The sequence below is a fragment of the Varanus komodoensis genome, unplaced genomic scaffold (genome assembly GCF_004798865.1).
Source record: "Varanus komodoensis strain SLA01 unplaced genomic scaffold, ASM479886v1 scaffold18_1, whole genome shotgun sequence".
In the NCBI taxonomy this organism is placed as follows: Eukaryota; Metazoa; Chordata; class Lepidosauria; order Squamata; family Varanidae; genus Varanus; species Varanus komodoensis.
The window spans coordinates 4499026-4520247 of record NW_025335548.1 but is presented as its reverse complement, the minus strand read 5'-3'; the positions used below and the strand labels follow the sequence as shown (position 1 = coordinate 4520247).

Here is a 21222-nt window from a genome sequence, read left to right as displayed (position 1 = left end):
GTGGTGAAGCTAATGAACACACACAGCATCCTCACACTGAATCAGACTTACGGCCCATCTGTCTCTGTGCTGCCTACACTGACTGGCAGCAGATCTGGAGTTGGAGGGGTTTTAAGCTGGGAACCTTTACATGTGAAGCATGGACACTAGAGCAATGGCTGCACCTGTTGGCGTGAAGCTAGCTGTACACCCAGGGAGATGTCAGTCATATCCAGCACTGGCATCCTCTCTCTCCTACCCCTCATTTGACAATGCTAAACCAAGAAATCCTTAAGAGAATGAGAGAGAGAGAATGAGAGAGAGAGAGAGAGAGAGAGAGAGAGAGAGAGAGAGAGAGAGAGAGAACGAGAACACAGAAAGGGACTGCCCGCTCTCCTCTATACTTCTGTCAATGCTTTGGAGAGCATTGCAGGAGGTGATCTGACCTTCAGCCCCTTAAGTCGACTGCAGAGACGTTATGCCAGTACGAACTATTAATCGACTATTTGTCAATGAACAAAAGAGTTAACATCTTGAACATGCTATCGTTACTTACAATAAAATGTTCTACGTAGGAAGCTTGAGGGTTCCTACTTCTCCTGTTATTCGTTTACAAAAAAAATAATAATTTGAATTGTGACTGCATCATCTGTTACTTTGAATTATCCAGCTTGGTTAGGTTGTAAAGCTGGCCGGAACCCAAAGTAATACATGTGCTTTTGCAAATTGGCTCAGCTTTAATGTTTCTACATGCATGTATTTTACAGACACCCTCTCTCTTTTTTCTTTCTTTCTATCAGCATTTGGAAATGCCAAAACTGTAAGGAATGACAACTCTTCTAGATTTGTAAGTATCTATTTAAAATATACAAAAAATTATGTTGGAGGATTGACTGATGCTACTGAAGTGACTGAAATGTAATGGGATCTAAAATTAATGTTCCATAATCATTAGGACTTCATTTTCTCCTACTCTTACTAATAGGGAACTTGCATATGTACAGTATTTTTCACAGATGCTTCTGTGACCTTTCTGTGAATGCAGCCTTCCTTCTGTTCAAGCTGCAACAGTGTTGGATCCAATCAAATGTTGTCAGAAAAGACCTGTCATACTCTGTTATCATACCTGCATTTTCAGGTCTGTTTCACAAAGCAAGGCAAACATAGTTGCTGTGGTATAAAAATAATTTGAAAGGGGTAGTTCGCTGTTTCAATCCTAAATGTTGCAAGATGAATTTGTGAGTCAGAAAGTACTTCCCATCAAGCAAGGGGCTCTCCCACACTAGAGGCATTCAGGATGCCTTCTGAGAGGGAGGGTTTAACTGGGAGGCCTGCACTGAGCTGGGGGTTAGACCCAATGGCATTCTAGGCCCCTTCCTACTCCACTATTGAGTACATGTCACTCCCTGCAGTCAGGGCAATGTATGTGAGTTTTAACAGGTTACACAGTAATAGTCACTGGTTTGTATGCTGTAGGGAATAACTGGTTGTAAATTGTTGTAGTTGAGAAAAAGTGACCTAGTTATTGAGATGTGCTGCTAGTAGGGCAGAAACAAATGACCTAATTATGCGTCTTACTAAGATAAAAACTGAAACTGGAATTTTTGTAAAGGCTGATTTCAAAGGTGGTGTGTGTTGAAGGCAGAATTGGTGGGCTGCATCTTGAGTGATCACCGTTATGGCTACTAGTGATCAAGCCAGGTGGAAAAGCCAGGCAGATCTGAATGTTTGGCATTCTGTCTTTTAGGCCCTCTCAGAAGGGCTACAGTCCTATATTCTTTGAGGAAGAAGAGAAGAAATGTAAAGAAAATCGGAATGCAATATCAGTGCAAGATGAACCAAAAGTAAACTTTGGACATGCACATGGTAGGCATGTCATGAGTGGAGCCGGTTGGAGCCTGGGGTCAGACTAGATGACCCTTTTGACCCCTTCTGACTCACTCTCTTTCTGTTTCTATGTTACTCTGTGAGTCAAAGTGCTGAGTTTTGCCTGCAGGGTATACACAGCATTAGAATAAAGTGTTAAAACAAGATTGAGAGGGGCGTGCTTGATTTTAGCTGATCTGTTGAGAAGTGATAGGGACCAGCAAGTTAAATTTGGAACTGTCTGACTGCACAAATGTATTTTAGTCGCTCTATGCTATTCCTGGGCTGGTTGGCCGTCCAAAAACTAAGTGACAGAAACAGTAATTTTGTATACATAGCAAAAAATAGTTACATTTGCAAAGCAAAATGCTTTTGTCAAGAACTTGGCCGAGATTCCAAGTGGTTAGCCAGGTGGTTCTGCATATGCACTTCTCCTTTCCTTTTTCCCTGTCCAGCTGTAACTGTGTACCGAGCACGGGAACCCACTCTGCAGAACCTCTCAACCTTTTAAAGCAACATTGGGGGTGGGGAGTAAGGGACTGTTTGGGCACTTGATCCTAAGAGGTGGGATAGTATGCATTTAGATCTCTCATCTGCCTCCTTCTGTAGATATTGGTTCTTCTTCCCCCACCTCCGTTTCAGTAGAAGTTTTCAAAATGACAGTGGCAATTTGGGCTTAATTTAATAGATTGAATATTTTGGCCTCCACTTCCATCACAAACAGCAGCTGCTTCCCAATCTCATAAGGAATGGCCCTGGAACTGTTGCCAGGAGTGGAAAGTCTTAACGTTGTCTAGGCCATGACCCTCCTCAAGCCTGACTCCCAAGTTTGGAGAGCCGTAGCCAAGTTGCCCTCAGTGATCTCTCTGGTAATTGGGAGGCAGGGAGGCAGGCAGCAGTAGTGCTGAGCCATGGGCTTGAATTCACCTCCCTCCCCACCAACTTAAGTGTGCAAGCCCAGTCCACAATATGTGTGTGTGTTGTTTTGTGCCATCAAGCCATCTCCAGCATACGGTGACTCTATCAATGAAAGCCTGGCACCACTACCTCAACTTGCAACCCCATACACACTCACTAAATGCTGGCACCTGAGCTGGCTGCTCTCTAAGACGCCATCTTCCATTCTGCATCCGTCAATACACACAGAATGGTCTAACTTGCATTACACTTCAGAGTGTGTATAGAAGTAAGCATGGCGTTTCCTGTCTGCCTATGTCTAACCATTATGATTTCATCACTTGCTTTCCTTAATTCTGTTACCCTGTGTTTCTATTTTTGTTCCTGTTTCATATATCGAAGGTTTTTCAAGCCCTGACAGTAGCTTATGTGGGATGATGGTAAGGATATGAGGGCTGATCTAGGGCATAGGGTTTAGGCATTGCTGTCTGCTTCGTTGTACTCCTGCCTTCATTGTGTTCCATTTTACCAAATGCATCATTTGTGGCCCTTCCAACTCCTATCTGCCCTAGCCAGCATAGCCAACCGTGAGGGAGGAAAAAGTTCTAGGCCAAAACATTTGGAGAGCTGCAAGCCGCCCACCGGTGTCCTAATTACATGCAAACATATCACCCTTTCCTAACATTATTTAAGTTAGACTTGCTTATTAGTACATAGCAGCCCCTTCGAAGTGGGATTCAAAACGAAGTGGCTCACAAAAAAACTATAAGTGAATGGTGTTTGCTTCACTGGGTGCTTACCATCAACTCACAATTCAGCATGATTTGGAGTGGTGGACATTGCCTCTTTTGCCTTGTCTCCATTGAAACACGTTTTGATTTTTCACCCGATGTCATCAATTATTGGCCTCTTTCCAGGGCTGGAGCCTGAAACAGGTGTCACTAGCTAGTTGCCAAGAAGACTTGCGGGCCAGCAGGGGCTGCACTGCTGATTTCCAGGGCCTCCTCAGCTACTCAATAGGCAGTGGGTCAGTAGGAGAGAGCATCCAAATAAGCAATAGTGGCAGTGGCAAGAAGAGTAACCTGCCCCTGGTCCCCTCCCACAAATCCAAATTTGCAGCTGGCTCTTTTTTTCATCTTGTGCTTTCTCCCTCCTCTGTGCCTGAAGCAACTAGCTGTTCTGCATCCATAAAACTACCCCTCTGGAGACCTTCAGTTTCTCCCTCACTATTCCATTTCCCCCCCCCCCCTTTTAAACCCCCTTCCCCTTTTTTGGCTTAGTTTTTTGCCCCCCCCCCCCCCCCCCCCAGTCTTGTTTTATGCCCTGGTCTTTGTCATAAGACTAAGCATACCTCTGTCTCATTTAATGTCATGTTCTCTTGGGCTCTGATCCTTCTAGACAAAGTTCAGATGATGTCTGCATAATACACACACACAATGGGTGAAAGTGGCAGATTTGCTCTTTCTCCTTGTACAGTATAGCATTTTTCTGTCTATTTTATGCTTGGAAAATGTGATGAATTTGAACTTGTTGGATTTAAACCTTTACAGACAATTGCAGAATTTGTAGAGGAACAGTTATGGACAACTTTAAGTGGATAATCTTGTGAGTTAGGGGAAAAACATGGCTCTGCAATTTTGAAAATCCACAGAAAGTTCTTGTGAGTTGGTCTGAATTATTAGCCTTGTGGCTTGTCCATAATTAGTTCTTTGATGCAAGTTTTACTTGTGCTGTTATTGGAAATACTAATGCCTGTTGGTCTTGTTTAAAGTAGCTGTTAAGTAAACACAATGAAGTAAAGTAGCCACTGAAATGGTTTTCTCTGATGTAGAAAAAAAGGGAATCAGAAGGCAAGAAGAGAAGCTGAATTTTTACTGTAGAAAGAGAAGCAGCAGTGGATACAGAATATCAGTATTTGCCCATAGATAGCTAGGAGGAGTTAATACTATTTAATAATTTTGAGAGTCAACCATAGTACAAGATGACAACACAGACATCAAATTTCAAATGCCTTCACCCCCCTGACTACATTAGGTCACCTTGAACCTGTCTGTCTGTCTGAGCTTTACATAACTCACATGGCTTCTCTGAAAATATAATGGGAAAGCAAGGTGAGAACCACAGGTGCTTCCTTAAGCACCTTGGAGGAGAGGCAGGACAGAAATGCATTTTTTTTTTAACTTGAAGTAATTTGTTTCTAAGTGAAGTTGTCTGTATTCAAGAAAGTATCATCATCTGGAAATTTAAAGCCCATGCAGGTTAATTTTTATTAATTTATCTGCATTCTTTTTCTATTTCCCCTGTATTAATCTTAACATTTACTCATTATTGCTGTTTCCCCCAAAAAGATTTTATAGGAAGTGTAAAACCTTTAAATTTAGGGAATCATCGGCTAGAAACAGTGTTTGTGTTATGCTCAGTATCAAAATACATATCCTTCGTCTTCTTAATGGCACATAAGTACAGAAGGAAGGCAGTTGCTAATGCAAGTGATTTTGTGTACAGGGAAGATACCCCCCCCCACACACACACATACCCAAATGTCAGCATGGCCAGCACAGCAAGGTTCTTGTCAAACCTATGATTGTGCGTCAGTGTCATTGAACCTGCCTTACTTATGGAGGTGCCAGTTCATACAAATCCTGCCTTGCCTTATTTTTGAACTCAGAGGCCTTATGCTGTGCTGGGGTAGGATTGTGGGGGTGGGGGGTGCTGGATTAATGAACAGGTTTATGAATTGGGCAGTTGTGCAGCTATACAGATATGAAATTTTGAACACTTTTCAGTAGTTCATCACTCACATGATTTTCTTTCAGGCACTCTATTCCATTCTTATCTACAAGCCTGCTCTGGACTTAAGCATCTTTTCCAAAGTGTCTAACCCAAGAACTGATTTCCTTTTGCCAGTTATTCCCCTCTTGCCACCATTTCCGTTTTTTCCTATTCTATCAGCTATTGTCTATCCTATGTGTGTATGGGTGTATGTTAGGGGTGTGACCCAAAAGCAAAATTTAGCTGCTTCAACTTGGTTCTGAATCAGAACATCACTTGGGAAAATCTGGAGCTTCATGGTTCCTCATTGACTATCTTTGGGCAACCAACCATTTGTTCTTCGTCGTGGCCTCTGTGCATCACACATATGGGTTCTGCGCCTGCGCAGTGCCTTTGGCCGTAAGATTAACAGCTAACGGTGTTTGGCGGGAACTCTGCTCCCCCTCCCCCCTAGCATTATATAAGGAGTGGAGTGTCCGCCATTTTCCAGTCTTTGCGACTGCCATTCGTTGTACCTCGTGCCGCTTCACTCTCGCTAAGATTATTATTTACCTTCTTGCTCGTTCGAAAATCTCTCCTTTTTCCTACCAAGTTTGTATCCCTTGTTCTTGTTGTTAGTACTTCACTTATATTTCTTCTTAACTTTGAACCATTTTTCCTCTTTATCGTTCATATAAAAAAAACCAAACCAAAAACATTACTTTCCCGCTTTACTATCTCCTTTTTTCTTCTTTCTACGATGGCGCAACAGGTGACGTTCCGCAAGTGCGGAAAATGCAGCTCCAAAATACCCGCCGCGGACCCGCATGATCTATGCCTCCTTTGTTTAGGGGAAGGGCACAGAACCGATAAGTGCGGCCATTGTTTGGCCTTCTCTAAACAGGCGAGGAAGAACAGGGAGAACCGCCTCCGCAAACTCTTATGGGACCAGGCTCTACTCCAATCGGACCGGCTGGTGGCTAAGCCTTCCACTGTTGTGGCCCCACCCGAAGGCTGTCCAACTTCGGCTGACCTGCCGCAACGCCCGGCCTCTTCCTCCATTGCTCCGCCCTCACGCCCTTCTGAAGAAGGCGCTCATACCATGGCCGACCAGTCTGTTTCCCTGCCGAGGAAACAAAAGGAAAAAAGAAAGCACAGAGACTCAGATAAATATCCTGTGCATAAGAAGGCCAAGAAAGATAAGACGGGCAAGCCGGTTAAGAAGCCAAAGAACCCCAAGCAGGCAAAACACCGCCATTGGGCTCAGCCTCTTCCTTGATTCTGATCCCTGCTTTGGAATCGACCCCCTCAGTCCCGACCATCCAGGCGGCTATGAGGGTTACCCCACCGGGCTCACCGTGCTGACCGACAGCCGAACCCATTCTGGATTCAAGGCGTGGTTCCATCTCTGATGGGGAAATACGAGATTCTCCACCTAGAGCTCGATCACCAACCCCAATGCCTCCAATCCTGATGGATACTGAGATTGCCATCTCCCCTCCAAGAAGCCGTAGGAGCTGTTCCTCAGATGCGGGGTCTGATGATTGGTACCACTCCAGGTACTCCTCCGCTCCGAGATGGGAAGAATACCACTCCGTAGCCTATTATCCGACCTCCAGGGGACAATCTTTACCACCAGCGCCTTGGGAACGTTTCCATTCAACGCCCAGAGACGCCCCGAGGGCCCCATCTAAAGAAAGTGGCAGATCAGAGTCACCAGGAGATTCTTCCTCCAGTGTACCACCGCCCTACTGGATGGAATCCGATGAGTCTGAGGCTGACTCAACCTCGCCGGATGCAGCGGTTGCTTCTCAGGGCCCGGGGTCGCCTGAGGAACCGTATATCTCGTTTAACGATCTGATGGCCAGACTAATGAGATCGCTCAATATAGAAGCCCACCAACCGCCAGGACCGAGCATCAATCGTTTTTATGATGTGGTCAGGGGCGAATGATCCACATCTATTGCCTTGCCGTTTATTACAACCTTACGGCAGGCAATGACCCAGCCATGGGACCTCCCAGCTCACCCACAACCGACTTCTCGTAAATACGAGTCCATGTATCGGGTGCGGGAAGAGGACATCCCATTTCTTCTCCGTCACCCCAAGCCGAATTCGGTTGTTGTAGAATCCTCACAGGGTCGGGAAGCCCGTGGACACACCTCGCCTCGTGACAAAGAGGGCAGAAAGGTTGATTCCCTCACTCGCCGGGTATACGCAGGTTCGGGCCTTGGTTTACGAATTTCTAATTATGAGGCAACCCCTGGCGCATTACCAATATTTCCTTATGCAACGCCTGGACGCCATCATCGATACCCTCCTGGGAAACCAGGGTGAACTTGCTAAGACTTTTGTTAAGGAAGCTATGCAAGTGGCAGTGCACAGCTTTCCACCACGAGGCACCATGTGGACTCTGATTCGAGGTCGCTGGTCGGTGCCATTTCCCTCCGCAGACACGCCTGGTTGCGTGATTGCAGTTTTCCGGACGAGATGAAGTGGAGAATTGAGGAGATGCCGTTCGACGGTTCCGGTCTCTTCCATGCGAGGACAGATAGCAAATTGAAGAAAATCCATGAATCAAGGATGATGGCCCGTCATATGGAATTGCAATCTCTACCCCGACGTAAGTGGTCATGGTCACGTCCACATTACCATCAACAATTTCCGCCTCGGCAACAGCAACTGCATCAACATCAGCAGCGTCGCAGGCAACAACCACCCCAGCGCTTCCAACAGGGCCGCTGCCGCTTTGATACGGACAGGCGACAGCGCTGATGCGATGAGCGAACCTCTCCTCTCATTCCAACTCTACCCTCCCCCCTCTCATTTGAGGATCGACTGAAGAGTCAGCTCTCCATCTGGGAGTCCATCACATCTGATGGGTGGGTGTTATCTATCATTCAGCATGGTTATGGAATCGAAATCGACGTTGTGCCATCACCGAATCCTATCCGCTATACTCCGACTTCCTTGGTACTGTTAGACGAGATTCACCAACTCCTTGCCAAAGGAGCTATTCGTCACCTGTCATTATCGGAAGAATTCCATGGGTTCTATTCCAGATACTTTACGGTCCCGAAACGAGATGGGGGTCTCAGACCAATATTGGACTTGAGAGCTCTCAATAGATTTATAACACCAAAGAAGTTTCGGATGACCACACTTCAAAGTATTCTCCCATTGCTGGGAAGAGGGGATTGGTTTGCATCATTGGATCTGAAGGATGCCTATTTTCATATTTCAACACATCCAAGTTATAGGCGTTTCCTTCGTTTTGCAGTGGACTCTGAAATCTACGAATTCAATGTGCTACCGTTTGGATTAGCCACTGCACCACGGGTTTTTACGAAGTGTATGGCTCCTGTCTGTGCACACCTTCGATTACATGGAATTCGGATATACCCATACCTTGATGATTGGTTGCTGGTCTCCAACACAGAAGCAGGACTTTCGTCTGCTGTTGAGTTTACATGTGCTCTATTCATGATCTCAGACTCTGTATTAATCAACAGAACTCTTCTCTTCTCCCTACGCAGGTGATCAACTTTATCGGAGCCCGGCTGGATTCAACGTTGGCAAGAGCCTTCCTTCCTCGGGACAGACGGCATGCGATTGCTCAGTGCATCGCTCGGATTCGACAAGCAAGAACCGTCCCCGCCTGGTCTATTCAGAGCCTGTTGGGACACATGTCTGCTTCCATCGCTGTGGTTCCGCATGCCAAACTCAGGCTACGTCCCCTTCAACTGTTCTTCAACGGAATGTTTCGACCACAGACAGATCCACCTACCAAACGGATTTGACTCCCGGCTTCTGTTCTTCAGTCCCTGTTATGGTGGATAGACCCAGCCAATCTGACTGTAGGCGTTCTGTTTCGACCCCGGTACCCTACAGTATCCCTCGGCACCAATGCGTCCCTGCTGGGATGGGGAGCAATTTGTTCCGATCTATGTACCCAGGGGATATGGAGTCACCGGGATTGCAGGAACCATATCAATTTTCTGGAACTTCTTACCGTTTTCAAAGCCCTGCAATCATTCCAGGTGACCTCAGACAACATGGCGATGGTCTTTTTTTTTTGAACAAACAAGGGGGAACCCGATCCCGGAAACTAGCCATGCAGATTTGGGACTGGTGCATACCGAGAGGTATCACTCTTCTAGCAGTTCACCTTGCGGGCACAGAAAATACAGACGCGGATCTCTTGAGCAGACATATGTCACGGTCACACGAATGGGAGCTAGACCATCGGGTTCGCGACATGCTATTTCACCGATGGGGCCAGCCAGACATTGACCTGTTTGCCACACAACAGAACAGGGCATGCACGGCCTATTGTTCCAGAGCGGGGATGGGTCAGGACTCGCTCGGGGATGCTTTCATGATCCCCTGGACAAATATGACTTTTTATGCTTTCCCTCCAATCCCACTCATCATGAGAGTGTTGGCAAAGATCATTCACGAAGGGGCCACAGGGCTACTGATCACCCCCTGGTGGCCACGCCAGCCATGGTTCTCAACTCTTCTTCACGTCTCCCAAGAAGAATTTCTCCAACTCCCTCTTCTTCCTTATCTCGTTACTCAGAGGGAGGGCACGATCTGCCACCCAGACTTGCTGTCGCTGAAACTGACTGCATGGAGGATACGATGACCAGCTGCAATACATCGGTATCGACACCACCAACCGTCCCGGCCATTCCTGCTCAGCAGAGTCTACACCCAGACCTACAGTATATTCTCGAATCTGCGCTACGACCATCTACTAGGAAGTCGTACGCGGTAAAATGGCAGAGATTCTCTAACTTTGCCAATTTACACTCGTTTCCGGCCCCCTCGGCTTCTGTTTCACAGATACTTCAGTTTCTCTTTGAGTTGCATCAGTCTGGACTCAAACCTTCGTCCATAAAAGTTTATACAGCAGCGATTTCACATTACCGGGGAACTATACATGGTCTCTCCAATTTTGCTCAACCTCTGATTAAAAGATTTTTGAGAGGATTGAGTAATCTGCATCCAACTATAAGACCTCTAATGCCCACCTGGAGTCTTTCGGTGGTTTTACAAGCGCTGACTCGATCACCTTTCGAACCCATGGTGACGATCAATCTGCGCCTTGCTTCATGGAAGACTGCCTTCCTTGTTGCAGTGACTTCAGCCCGTAGATCTTCTGAACTCTGCGCCCTTTGGGTGGACCCCCCTTTTCTAAATTTTCATAAGGAAAAAGTGGTTCTTCGGCTGGATCCGTCTTCCCTTCTGAAAGTCGCTACTTCGTTTCACATGCAACAGGAGATTGTTTTACTGGCATTCTTTCCGACCCCTTCGAATCTGATAGAGTGATCTCTACATATGCTGGACGTTCGTCGTTGCTTAGCCTTTTATAGGTCCAGGACTGAGTCTGTTCGGCGTTCCAGTAGACTTTTTGTGAAATATTCAGAACATGACCGAGGCTGTCCAGTCACTTCACAACGTCTTTCGAAATGGATAGTAAATACAATTGTCCTGTCTTATCAGTTAGCTAAGTTGGACTTGCCATCTACTCCAAGAGGTCATTCTACAAGAGCTGTTGCTGCTTCTTCGGCCTTTGCATCAGGGGTCCCGATAGAAGATGTGTGCAGGGCGGCCATTTGGGCTACCCTGTGTACCTTCGCCAGACATTATAGCCTCGATGTCTGTGCTAGGCAGGATTGCTCTTTTGGCAGAGCTGTCCTTTCTTCTGTTCTTCGCTGATGACAACTCCCTCCTCCATTTGGGGTAAGCTTGTTATTCTACCCATATGTGTGATGCACAGAGGCCACGACGAAGAAGAGCAGGTTGCTTACCTGTAACTGATGTTCTTCGAGTGGCCATCTGTGCAGTCACACAACCCACCCTCCGACCCCGCTTGGTGTCATGGGTGGTCCGACTATTTCTTTTGATACTATGATCTCTTTGCTATGTATCGTACCACTACTGAATTTGGCTATCTTGTCATACTGACAAGCCTTATTATAAGAGCAAGCGTCGGTCTTTCAAAGACTGGAAAATGGCGGACACTCCGCTCCTTATATAATGCTGGGGGAGGGGGGGAGCAGAGTTCCCGCCAAAAACCGTTAGCTGTTAATCTTCCGGCCAAAGGCACTGCGCAGGCGCAGAACCCATATGTGTGACTGCACAGATGGCCACTCGAAGAACATCAGTTACAGGTAAGCAACCTGCTCTTCTAATATGTTGGATGACATTTTCAGGCATAGTAACTTTTCCTTTCAGGGAAATTTACCAAAATTCAGACCGGTTCAAGGAGTTTGCAAGCACAATCTTTTTTAAAGGATTCTTCCCTCACCCCCATGTATTTTGTGGACAATTTGTATGCAACTGTTTATATCATACAGATGCCCATAAGTAAGAAACATGCAACATTTTTGACGGATTGATGGAGAGCTGATTGTGTGATGGGGTTTTAAAGTTTGGGATTTCACTTTTCTGTCCCTGCCATTATTTCATTTGGACAATCGATATGGAAATGGCACACATCATGGATGTGTCTCTAAGAATCCTGCATAATTTAAAAGAATAAGGGCACAGCAGGGACTGCCCTGAATGAAAAACAGCTTGAAGCTTGTTTATTTGTTTGTTTTCTAGTCTCTTGGCATCAAATGCACAGAAAATGCAAATAAATAAGACTGGGATGGATGTGGTCAACTGGCCATATGGAGAAGAACCTGGCAATGACATCAAGCATTTTTTAAGCAGGCACCTTATATTAGAACTTCTCCGTCCTGCCAACCATGACACTTATTTAGACGTGCCTTTACCACCACCTTTACTTGCTGAGAAATATTGAGCTTTTAAAGACACTCAGTTTGTGTTCTGTTGATTTCAAAAGCACTCACAAAGCTTTAGGAGGGCCCGGATCAGTTTCAGAGTGATACAAAGATAGCTAATTTTGCCTTAAACATCTCCTGACCCTCTCAAGCAGCCTGCCTTAAGTTGGGATTATTCAATGCACAGCCCATGTGTACATCAGCCAGACAATAAATTGTCAGGTATTTGGTGAATGGTGATATTTACTAGTAAATCTTCCAGTAGGCCTAGAGAAAATTTTTAGGAAAACACTTTTACCAATAAAGGCCAAAGCTAGCTTGAATGTATTCAGTAAATATCCTTGTTTGTTTGTTTGGTTTTTGGAGTTATTGAAAGTTTCCTAATGAATTGCCATAGTGATCTGGCTTCCTGGTCAAAGTTACTTAATAGATTTGCCTGATACAGACTTTCAGATATGCCCTCTGTATAGTTAAAGACAAGTTAGCAACCTTTACTTAGCTTGATCCAATTATAGTGCAACCAGAGGGAATTACCATAGATTTCTGAGCCATTCTTTATGCACTTATCAAGACAATGGAATTTCTAGGTTTTGTAACTTTACTGTCCCCATTCGTGTTCTTCTATCCATGTTTTTCAAATCTGGTCTCTTCACAGGGAAAGTATATGGACATTGAGTTTGATTTCAAAGGTGATCCACTTGGAGGAGTTATAAGCAATTGTAAGTATTGGCATAAATTTCTTTGCTTCTACACATTTTAAGAAATCTGTTTTACCACTAAAAAAGAAGTCTAATTTATGGTGTGGTCTAGCTTGGATAATTAATCAGACTTGTGGTTTGCAAAAAGGATTGGAAAATGGCAAAATAATGTGGTGTTTAAACAAGCGAAGGCTTACACATATAGCTTCAGGTTGAGCAGATGATTATGGCCGGTGGGTGTGTTGAACCATTTCATTTGTTCAGCTCCTTTCCTGGAAAATATATGGAGTAGCTGAAGCTACACATAACTGATTTCCAGGAAGACAATAACACAGAATGAATTGTGTATAGAGCTGAACCCATTCGAACAGATTCATAGCCTAAGTGTCATAACGCAGGTCTTTAATGCATTATATGTAACTTTCCTCATTTGAACAGTCTCCATTTTATAGACTGCTCTGGAGACCCTGTGTCATGATACGGTAACCAATTCCCTCTGCTGTGGCCATTGGATTGATCCAGCATTGTACAAACAGATTTCTGTTCATGCACTTGGACTTCATTTGCTCTCCTTCTTGCTACAGCCATGCCTCTCCTTCTCACAGTCCCCAGATCTGCTCCAGGGAACTGTAGCATGGAGGGAAATCTGTTTTGACAGCAGTTTCTGTCCCCCAGCAGACAGCCGCCATGAGAACCAGTTCATTATGTCCTTTTAATATAGACAGTTTTCCTCGAAGAACAATAGCGAAAGTCTGCAACATTTGCTTCTTGTTCATAAAATTACAGCCCCGCTGAACCAATTCTCTGTGTTATGTGAACTGCATTTTAATAGAAATCCTCTTAGTCATGAATTTTTGCAGTAAGGCATGAAGTCACCATTAAAAGTTGCTGCTTGTCTTTGGATATTAATAACATTCTTGATTTACTACAATTCATTCCATAACAAATCTTCCTGTCTACCTACATTTCTCAGTAAAATAGCTTCATACTGAAGGAAAGTACTGCCATCACATCTCCTATCACACTAGCCTCCAAACAAATATATAACACTGAACACTTTGATCTAAAAATGTGGGTCTCATTGGAGGTTGGGTTTAAAAAAAAAAAATAAATCCAATTTCAAATGAAAGAACTGGGCTATCTATTTTAAATAGCATCTTTGAAAAATAGGCTTGCTATTTTAGTCAGTTAATCGGCTAGATAAATGATTTTAAAGACATGCCCAGCTGAAGCAGCAGATTTTAATGTGTTTATTTTCTGATAGAACTGTCTTGCCTCAATAAAATGTAGATAATTGGATTGAGAATTAGGGTTGTATCCAGGCATTTCCCCCTCTTTTTTCTTGCATAGTTTAATGCAAGACTTCTGGGATTTGTGAAACTGCAGTTTCACTGTACATCTGATCTTGTGAGTTTATAACCCTTTGGGTGAGCTGTGATGACAAGCTAGACTTTCCACTGATTGTATGATCCTGATCTGCCAGCCAAGATTTTTGTCAGAGCTTAAACCACACTTTCCCAACTTGGATGTAATGTGACTGTAATGTAATGTAACTCTAGAAGTCTTGGGGCGGTGGTGGAAGGAGCACGTAGGCACAATAGCCATTGTCAGGCCAACTAAACCTTAGCTTTGTTAGACAGAGATCCCCAGCCTAGGAGGCTGTAGGTTGTAGATGCACTCCATTGCACATGGAGTGATGCTGTACTGATGTAGATAAATGAATATATTGTGCTGACTGCTCACAATAGCACATCCATTTATGGAAATTTGATCAGGAATGTTAGATTTAAGTAGGGGTAAATGCCCAGGAAGTACCCCGAAGGAATTTGATACAGCAGTGTAGCAGGTGTTCTTTGACTAAGCAGGTCCAGGCATGGTCAGGAGCCTGGATGGAAGACCACATGGGAATTCCATGTATGCCATCTTGAGTTCTGTGGTGAAAGAAACATGAGGGGTACATGTAATGATAATATAAAAGCATTTAAAGTGTATATTGTAGAATTACAGTTTATTTAGTAAAATGAAAAAGCCCTGAGGTTGTGACAGATGAACTCTCTTGTGCTCCCCTCCATCCATACCTTTCTGATAAGCAGAGAGCCAGTGTAAGAGTGTGGTTCTGAGATTCAGGTGATCTGGGTTCTATTTCCCACTTGGCCATGGAGCCAACTGAGTGACTTTGGGCCAGTCACAGACTCTCAGCCCAGCCTCCCTCACAGGGCCATTGTGATGAAAAGTTTGAGAGGAGGAGGAGGAGGTGGCAGCTGAGGAGGAGGAGGATTGTGTAAACTGCCTTGAATTCTTTGGAAGGAAAAAAAGGCGAGATATAAGTATAATAATACATGAAGTCAGAGCATCACTACAGTGTGATGTGTTGGCCTTTCCAGTTGGTTGACTAAGAAAGAGAGAAAAGTGGTAAAAGGGTAAATTTATGGGCACAGGATCCCTGAATGTGTGCCCTACCTTATATTGCCATAATTATACACTAGAAAATAGCTATGGGATGATGTATAGTAGTGGCTATTTAGAAAGCTTTTAATCATTGTGGATATATGTCAACGTAAAGCTGTAATTACATGCCAAATCTGTGCCTGCTGCAGAAGCACCAAGAAATAGACAAGTATTGCTGGTTGTTATGGTTTTGACTTTGCTAGGTAAAGCAGCTTCACTTTCCTCCTTCTCCTTTGTTCCTCCTAGTGAACAAACAGTATCAAGTAACCAAAATCTTCACCCTCCACTGTATTTCTTAATTCAGATTGCGTCACTTTAAAAATATATATACTGAGAAATGTTGTATGTGTTATAATTACTGGTAAATCCACACTGTTGAAGAAATTCTACTTGTTAATACTTAGATATTTAAAGGACTCTTGGCTACTGTTTAATAACATGATCATATCGATGCCCTTGTTGCCTTCAAGAAATGCAGAGGTATTTTGTTAGTCCATTTATGTCGATATCTTGTCTAGAATAGAGGTGCCTTGCAGGAATTGCTGATGCTAATCTCTGGGCTATTAGCATGTTTTTCTGTCCCTTTACCCCACTGGCCATGCTTTTCTCTGGTGCCCTGTGATCGCCCATAGCAATTCCACAAGAGTGGAAGGTGGGAGCAATCATGCTTGCCAAGCATCTGATATTGTGAGGGATATCACAACCTGCCATGGGTTCTTGCAAGGGTTTTCTGATTCCTATCTTGTCTGCACAGTGTTAGCCTAACGCAGGATATGCTCTGCATTGAGAAATCTGTGAGAGATTTAGTGATACATTGGACAAAGTGCCTCCCACATGTTCTTCTCTTGTTTGCTATTCTGCAGTGGCAGAAGTTGATACCTAGGTTCTTCTCCCCTTCCTGCATGGTAGGATAGACAAGAAAGGCAGGTTGTTTACCTGTAACTGTCGTTCTTCGAGTGGTCATCTGTGCAGTCACACATAATGGGTACTGCGCCTGTGCAGTGCCTGTTGCCGGGTAGAATACAAAAGCTTTAACGGATTTTGGCGGGAACTCCACACTCCTCCCCCGCGGTGCAGGTGCAGTACCCATTATGTGTGATGCACAGAGACCATGAAGAAGAAAATATGTTTCCATGCTCATTCTTCACACTATGGCAAGAAACACCCAGGTAGCCTGAGAGTAAAAGACCTAGAAAGAGCTTTCCGGCCATTTTTAGTGCCTTAATTTAGGTGATGCATAGATACCAACTTTAGAAGTCATCTTGGTTCTTAAATGGCAGTTTTGTGTTTCCTTGGTGCTTTTAAGCCCCTTCCTTATTCCTCATTGCTCTTTCTGTTTACACTGGATGCTGTAACATCTTGATGTAATGAACATTTGTTTTTCTGTGTAGCATGGATTCAAAGGCTTTAAATGCATCCACACGACAAGTTGGGAGAGGCAAGGATAGTTACTTCATTGCCTCTGTGAGTTTCATTCTGAAGGGATAACTAAGCTTCTAACCGTTCTCTGATTCTCTGCACTGATACAGTTCTGGATTTGCTGTTGCTTTGCAGAGCAGGGAACAATCCTTATCTTGGCAGAGTTCCTTGCGCTAGGTTTTTAAATTCTTTCTTAGTAGTCCTTTGGGATGACACAAATGTCTTGGAAGGAAGTGTGTGGCTTGTCAGGCTGCAAGTTTATATTTAACTCACAACTCGGTTGCCTGCCACAAAAAAGAAAGAAAGAAAGACAACCTTTTAGCCAGGATGGTCCCTACTGTGCAATGGAAGAGGAAGTGACTAAAAATAACTTGTCCTGGATCATTCAGTATATATAATGCTACAGGCAGTTATTTCTTGCTTGTGATGTATATTCATTCCCAAATGTGACCCCAGTTTGAAATTCATCTGACAAAAAAATGGCAAGTTAAAGTATTTGTGATCACAATCCAGGGAAGAAGTTTTGTGTGGCACAGCTTAGTTCTAGCTTAGAACAGGCTATTTTGTGGAAGTGGTGTTTATGTATATAATGATATATAATGGGGATGATTGTTTGAGCATTGCTGTTTTGTCTTGTTTGGCATATCCATAGTATGAAGTCCTGTAGATGATCAAACAGCCCTGGGGTGCTCTTTTGCCCTTGGGTGGCTTGGTCATCTGTAGTATACTGCCAAATGTTGAGGAGAATTTCAGGATACATCCAATAACTATGTGTGGTAAAATGGCCTCCATTATCTACCCTATTGAGTAGTAAAGACCTTTTACTTAAATCATTGGCAGTCTGGATGGCTGTAATGATTGCCAAAATAGAGACAACAAACTTAAATCTCCCGCTCGGTTATTTAATTCACACAGACCAAGAATTCTATGGCTTAATTCATGAATGTCATGCATGGACAGTGAGCGTAGCTTCAATAACCAAGAGCGTCCCATCAAGAAGAAATGTAGCATCCCTGAGTCATTTGCTTACTTTGATAAGCTTAATGATGAGCTTACATTGAAACTTGGGCTCAGACTGACTTGCAGGGCCTACAAAACTGGAGTCTAAATTTGGACCTAATGGGAAGCTTCATTTCACCTGGTGAATTTTGGGTACTGAAGCCACTCTGGCTGGTGGGGAGAGCTCCATGGCAGTGATTGTGCTGTGTGTACTGACACACATGTTTGTGAACTGTAAGCTAGTTTGCTCTGGCTTATTCTTTTGCCTGCAAGTGGCTGTGCCTTACATTAGTTACAGTAAGGTTTCAGGTGAGTGTTTTCTATTCGATATGTATAGAAATAATAAGCTATAGCAACAATTTGGCATTTGACCTGAGCTTATAAACTACTTATTAATAATGACCTCTTTTCAAGAGATTTATCCTCATATAAACATTGATATTTTAAGATCTTCCAAGGCCCTTTGCAGTCTGATAAATATACAAATTTTCCAGTACACACAAAATCCCACCTGTTTCATTTTATTGTAACTCACAGGGGTGTTTTATGATGAGTCTGGTAGGTAATTTCATGACAGATTTGCAAATTGCAAATTTGGTGCGTGTTAGTCTGTCCGTGTGCGGACATATTTTATTTCTTACAGCGTGGCAAATATTTTTACATGCTGTAGGTGCGAATTTGTCTGAACTGTGTGCAGACAAGTGGATTAATATAAGCTCTGTTGCTTAACTTTGGATTGGCCTTCTTCTTTAAAAAGGATGTTGGTATAAATAGTTCCTTGAGGATAACTTACCTACTTTTGTGCAGATTCTGCAAGTCGTGCCACAAGTTTGAGATCTCCAAACAGGCATAACGTAATCTCTGTTTCAAACAAAACTGGGAATGGTGGTTGCTTCTTATAGTAAATATTTGGTTTCCTGCCTTTAACTGCTTTCTGGAAAAATTCTGTAAGAATAGTGCTGTGAATGTTCATCTTTGGAAATTGCTAATTGCTTCAGCCTTCCTCTGTTTTTTTTAACTGCTCTGAAGAGAATCTGAGTGAGACTGGTACTTTGAACAGAATCAACTGAGCAGTTCAGGAAATTGTTTACATTAAAGTCTCCAGAGGCATGTGAGCAATTTACAGCCAGGCTTGTATCCGGTATTTTTCACTGGTTAACTCTTTCTACCTACACGTACATTCATGCTGGTTTTAACACCATTTCAACTGGGCATCTACAAGTCTTTGATGAAAACAGGGATACTACAGCATCCCTTTACCATGTAGCCTTTGTGAAAGATCCATGAATAGATGCAATAAACAGAATAGCCAGAAAGCAAGTCTGTTGAGTGAATTGTTAGCCACAGGACAGCCCATCTGCATCCAGTGTCCACTTAGCTGTGGCTATCTGGAATGTTTAAGGTAGTCTCCATTCCTCATAGAGCTGTATATGTGAAGGAAGAAATAACAAGGTTTTTTAAAAATGCACTTTCGTTTTCAGCAAAACACCTGAGGGCATTTGGTGTTATACGACAGGGGTGGGCAAGCAGTAAATCTCCAGCTGTTTTAGACTTTATTTCCTAGCATTCCTGGCCGTTGGCCATGCTGGCAGGGACTTCTGAGTCCTGAAGTACAAACTATCTGAAGATCTACCATGACACCTGCTTTTTCACTTACGTAAGATGCAATGGGGACATGAATTAAAACTACATGTACAGAGCCACCTGACCACAAAGGCTGCATTTTTAAGAGCACACAGTTCACGATGGAAAAATGAAAGCATAAATATGGGATTAAATCAGTGTTGTATCCAGCACACTCTCGTATCCAACGGTGTCCGTTTTCAGGTGTGTTAGGTGAAGGCATTGTGTTAGCACTAACAGTTGTCAAAACTGTTGTCAAAGCCTTCGCTAGAAGCAACAAATGAAAAAAATGAGTCTGTCCTACTTAGGACACATCAGAAGAAGGCAAGGCCCCTGGAGAAGAAAATCATATTAGGGAAAGTCAAAGGCAGAAGATGAAAGGGAAGACCAAAGAGGAGATGGCTTGAACCCCTAAAGAAAGGCACAACCTTGCACTTGCAAAAGCCGAACATGGACTGCTCTCTTGGGCCGGACTCTTTGGAGGGCTTTCATTCATAGGGTCGCCATAAGTTGGAAAGTTGGAGACAACTTGCTGGCATACGACAGCAACAACAGTTGTCGGTCCTACCCAGAGCTGTGCAGCGTAATATGTCAGGACAAGTGGATACATGCCCTGAGTTGTTTTGATTAATACTCACTGGTGTTCCTCTTACCCTTTCATAAATCTCTGTAGATTCAGAGTGGAAAGGGGGGCAAGCAGGCACCTAAGTCTTAAAGCACAAGAGTAAAAGCCCCATTCTTATCTATGGCATTTTTCACACATAGCCGAAGCACTGAGGGGTCAGCTTCCCATGATGCAATGCTATGTGGCTGCAGAGATGAGTGAATACGATAACTGTGTGGTGGGCCAGTCACAAAGAACTCCCAGCTTTCTCCCTACCTCCCTTCCGGTGGACTGGCAGTTTGACAGGAAAGAGCCCACCCCTTGTCTTAGTAACATTCACTTTTACATCGTAGTCACATGCAGAAATCAAGCAAGTATGAATTTGGACACGTGTGTGTGTGTGTGTGTGAGAGAGAGAGAGAGAGAGAAGGTGTGGCTTTGACATATTCACACATCTGCAGAACCTTGTTGTTAGTCGCGAAGTCGTGTCTGACCCATGTCCGATCTGCAGAACCTATCCTAGGCCTATATGTAAAAAGATCAAAATCAGTAGCTCCCAATTTTAGCTGTGAGCCAAAGTATACAGTCGGCAACTTGTGCAATTCAGGAAGGATACAGTTGTCTCAGCTTAGATAGCTAGATGCGCTGAAGTTAAGTTTAGAGTAAACCAGGTGCACAGCTTTTATATCAAGGACTGTATGTCCTTCTCTCCTGCAAAGAACACTAAATGTTGCAGTTAGCACCAGGGCATGGTGGAGTGGGGGCGTCCTTCTGCCCCTAAGACTGGGCTCCAGCAAGTGTGCAGATGTGTCTTTCCTCCACCATCAGCTCTTGCCAGTCATGATTAAGCATTTTTCAGATTAAGTATCTGGGCAAGAATGTAAGAAAATTGGTTCAGTTTTCATTTATCTTTTTGAAATGACTGTTTCGGTTGCAGCCTCAAAGATATGTGCTGCTGAAGTTCAAATATGGTTTTCTCCCTCTCCTGAGTTTGGTTACGTTACAAATTGAGGCAACGTCTTCCCCCACAAGTTGCAAGTATGGTGGAACAGTTTGTGTACATACACCATTAATGTACAGTGCACCGGGGATCTAGGCCAACTGCTTTCAAGAGAGATGTGAAGTGCATGTGTGCTGCTAA

The 21222-nt window shown here is 43.9% G+C and overlaps 1 protein-coding gene across 3 annotated transcripts in view; it reads left to right on the top strand.

Annotated features, from left to right (window-relative positions):
- Positions 1–21222, top strand: part of MYO1B (myosin IB) — a 137500-nt gene that overhangs the window by 55609 nt on the left and 60669 nt on the right. For all 3 annotated transcript variants that reach the window (XM_044427088.1, XM_044427090.1, XM_044427089.1), the window contains exons 6-7: positions 780–826; positions 12946–13009. In XM_044427088.1, coding sequence (XP_044283023.1) covers positions 780–826; positions 12946–13009 — 111 coding nt within the window. The remainder of the gene's footprint in view (positions 1–779; positions 827–12945; positions 13010–21222) is intronic.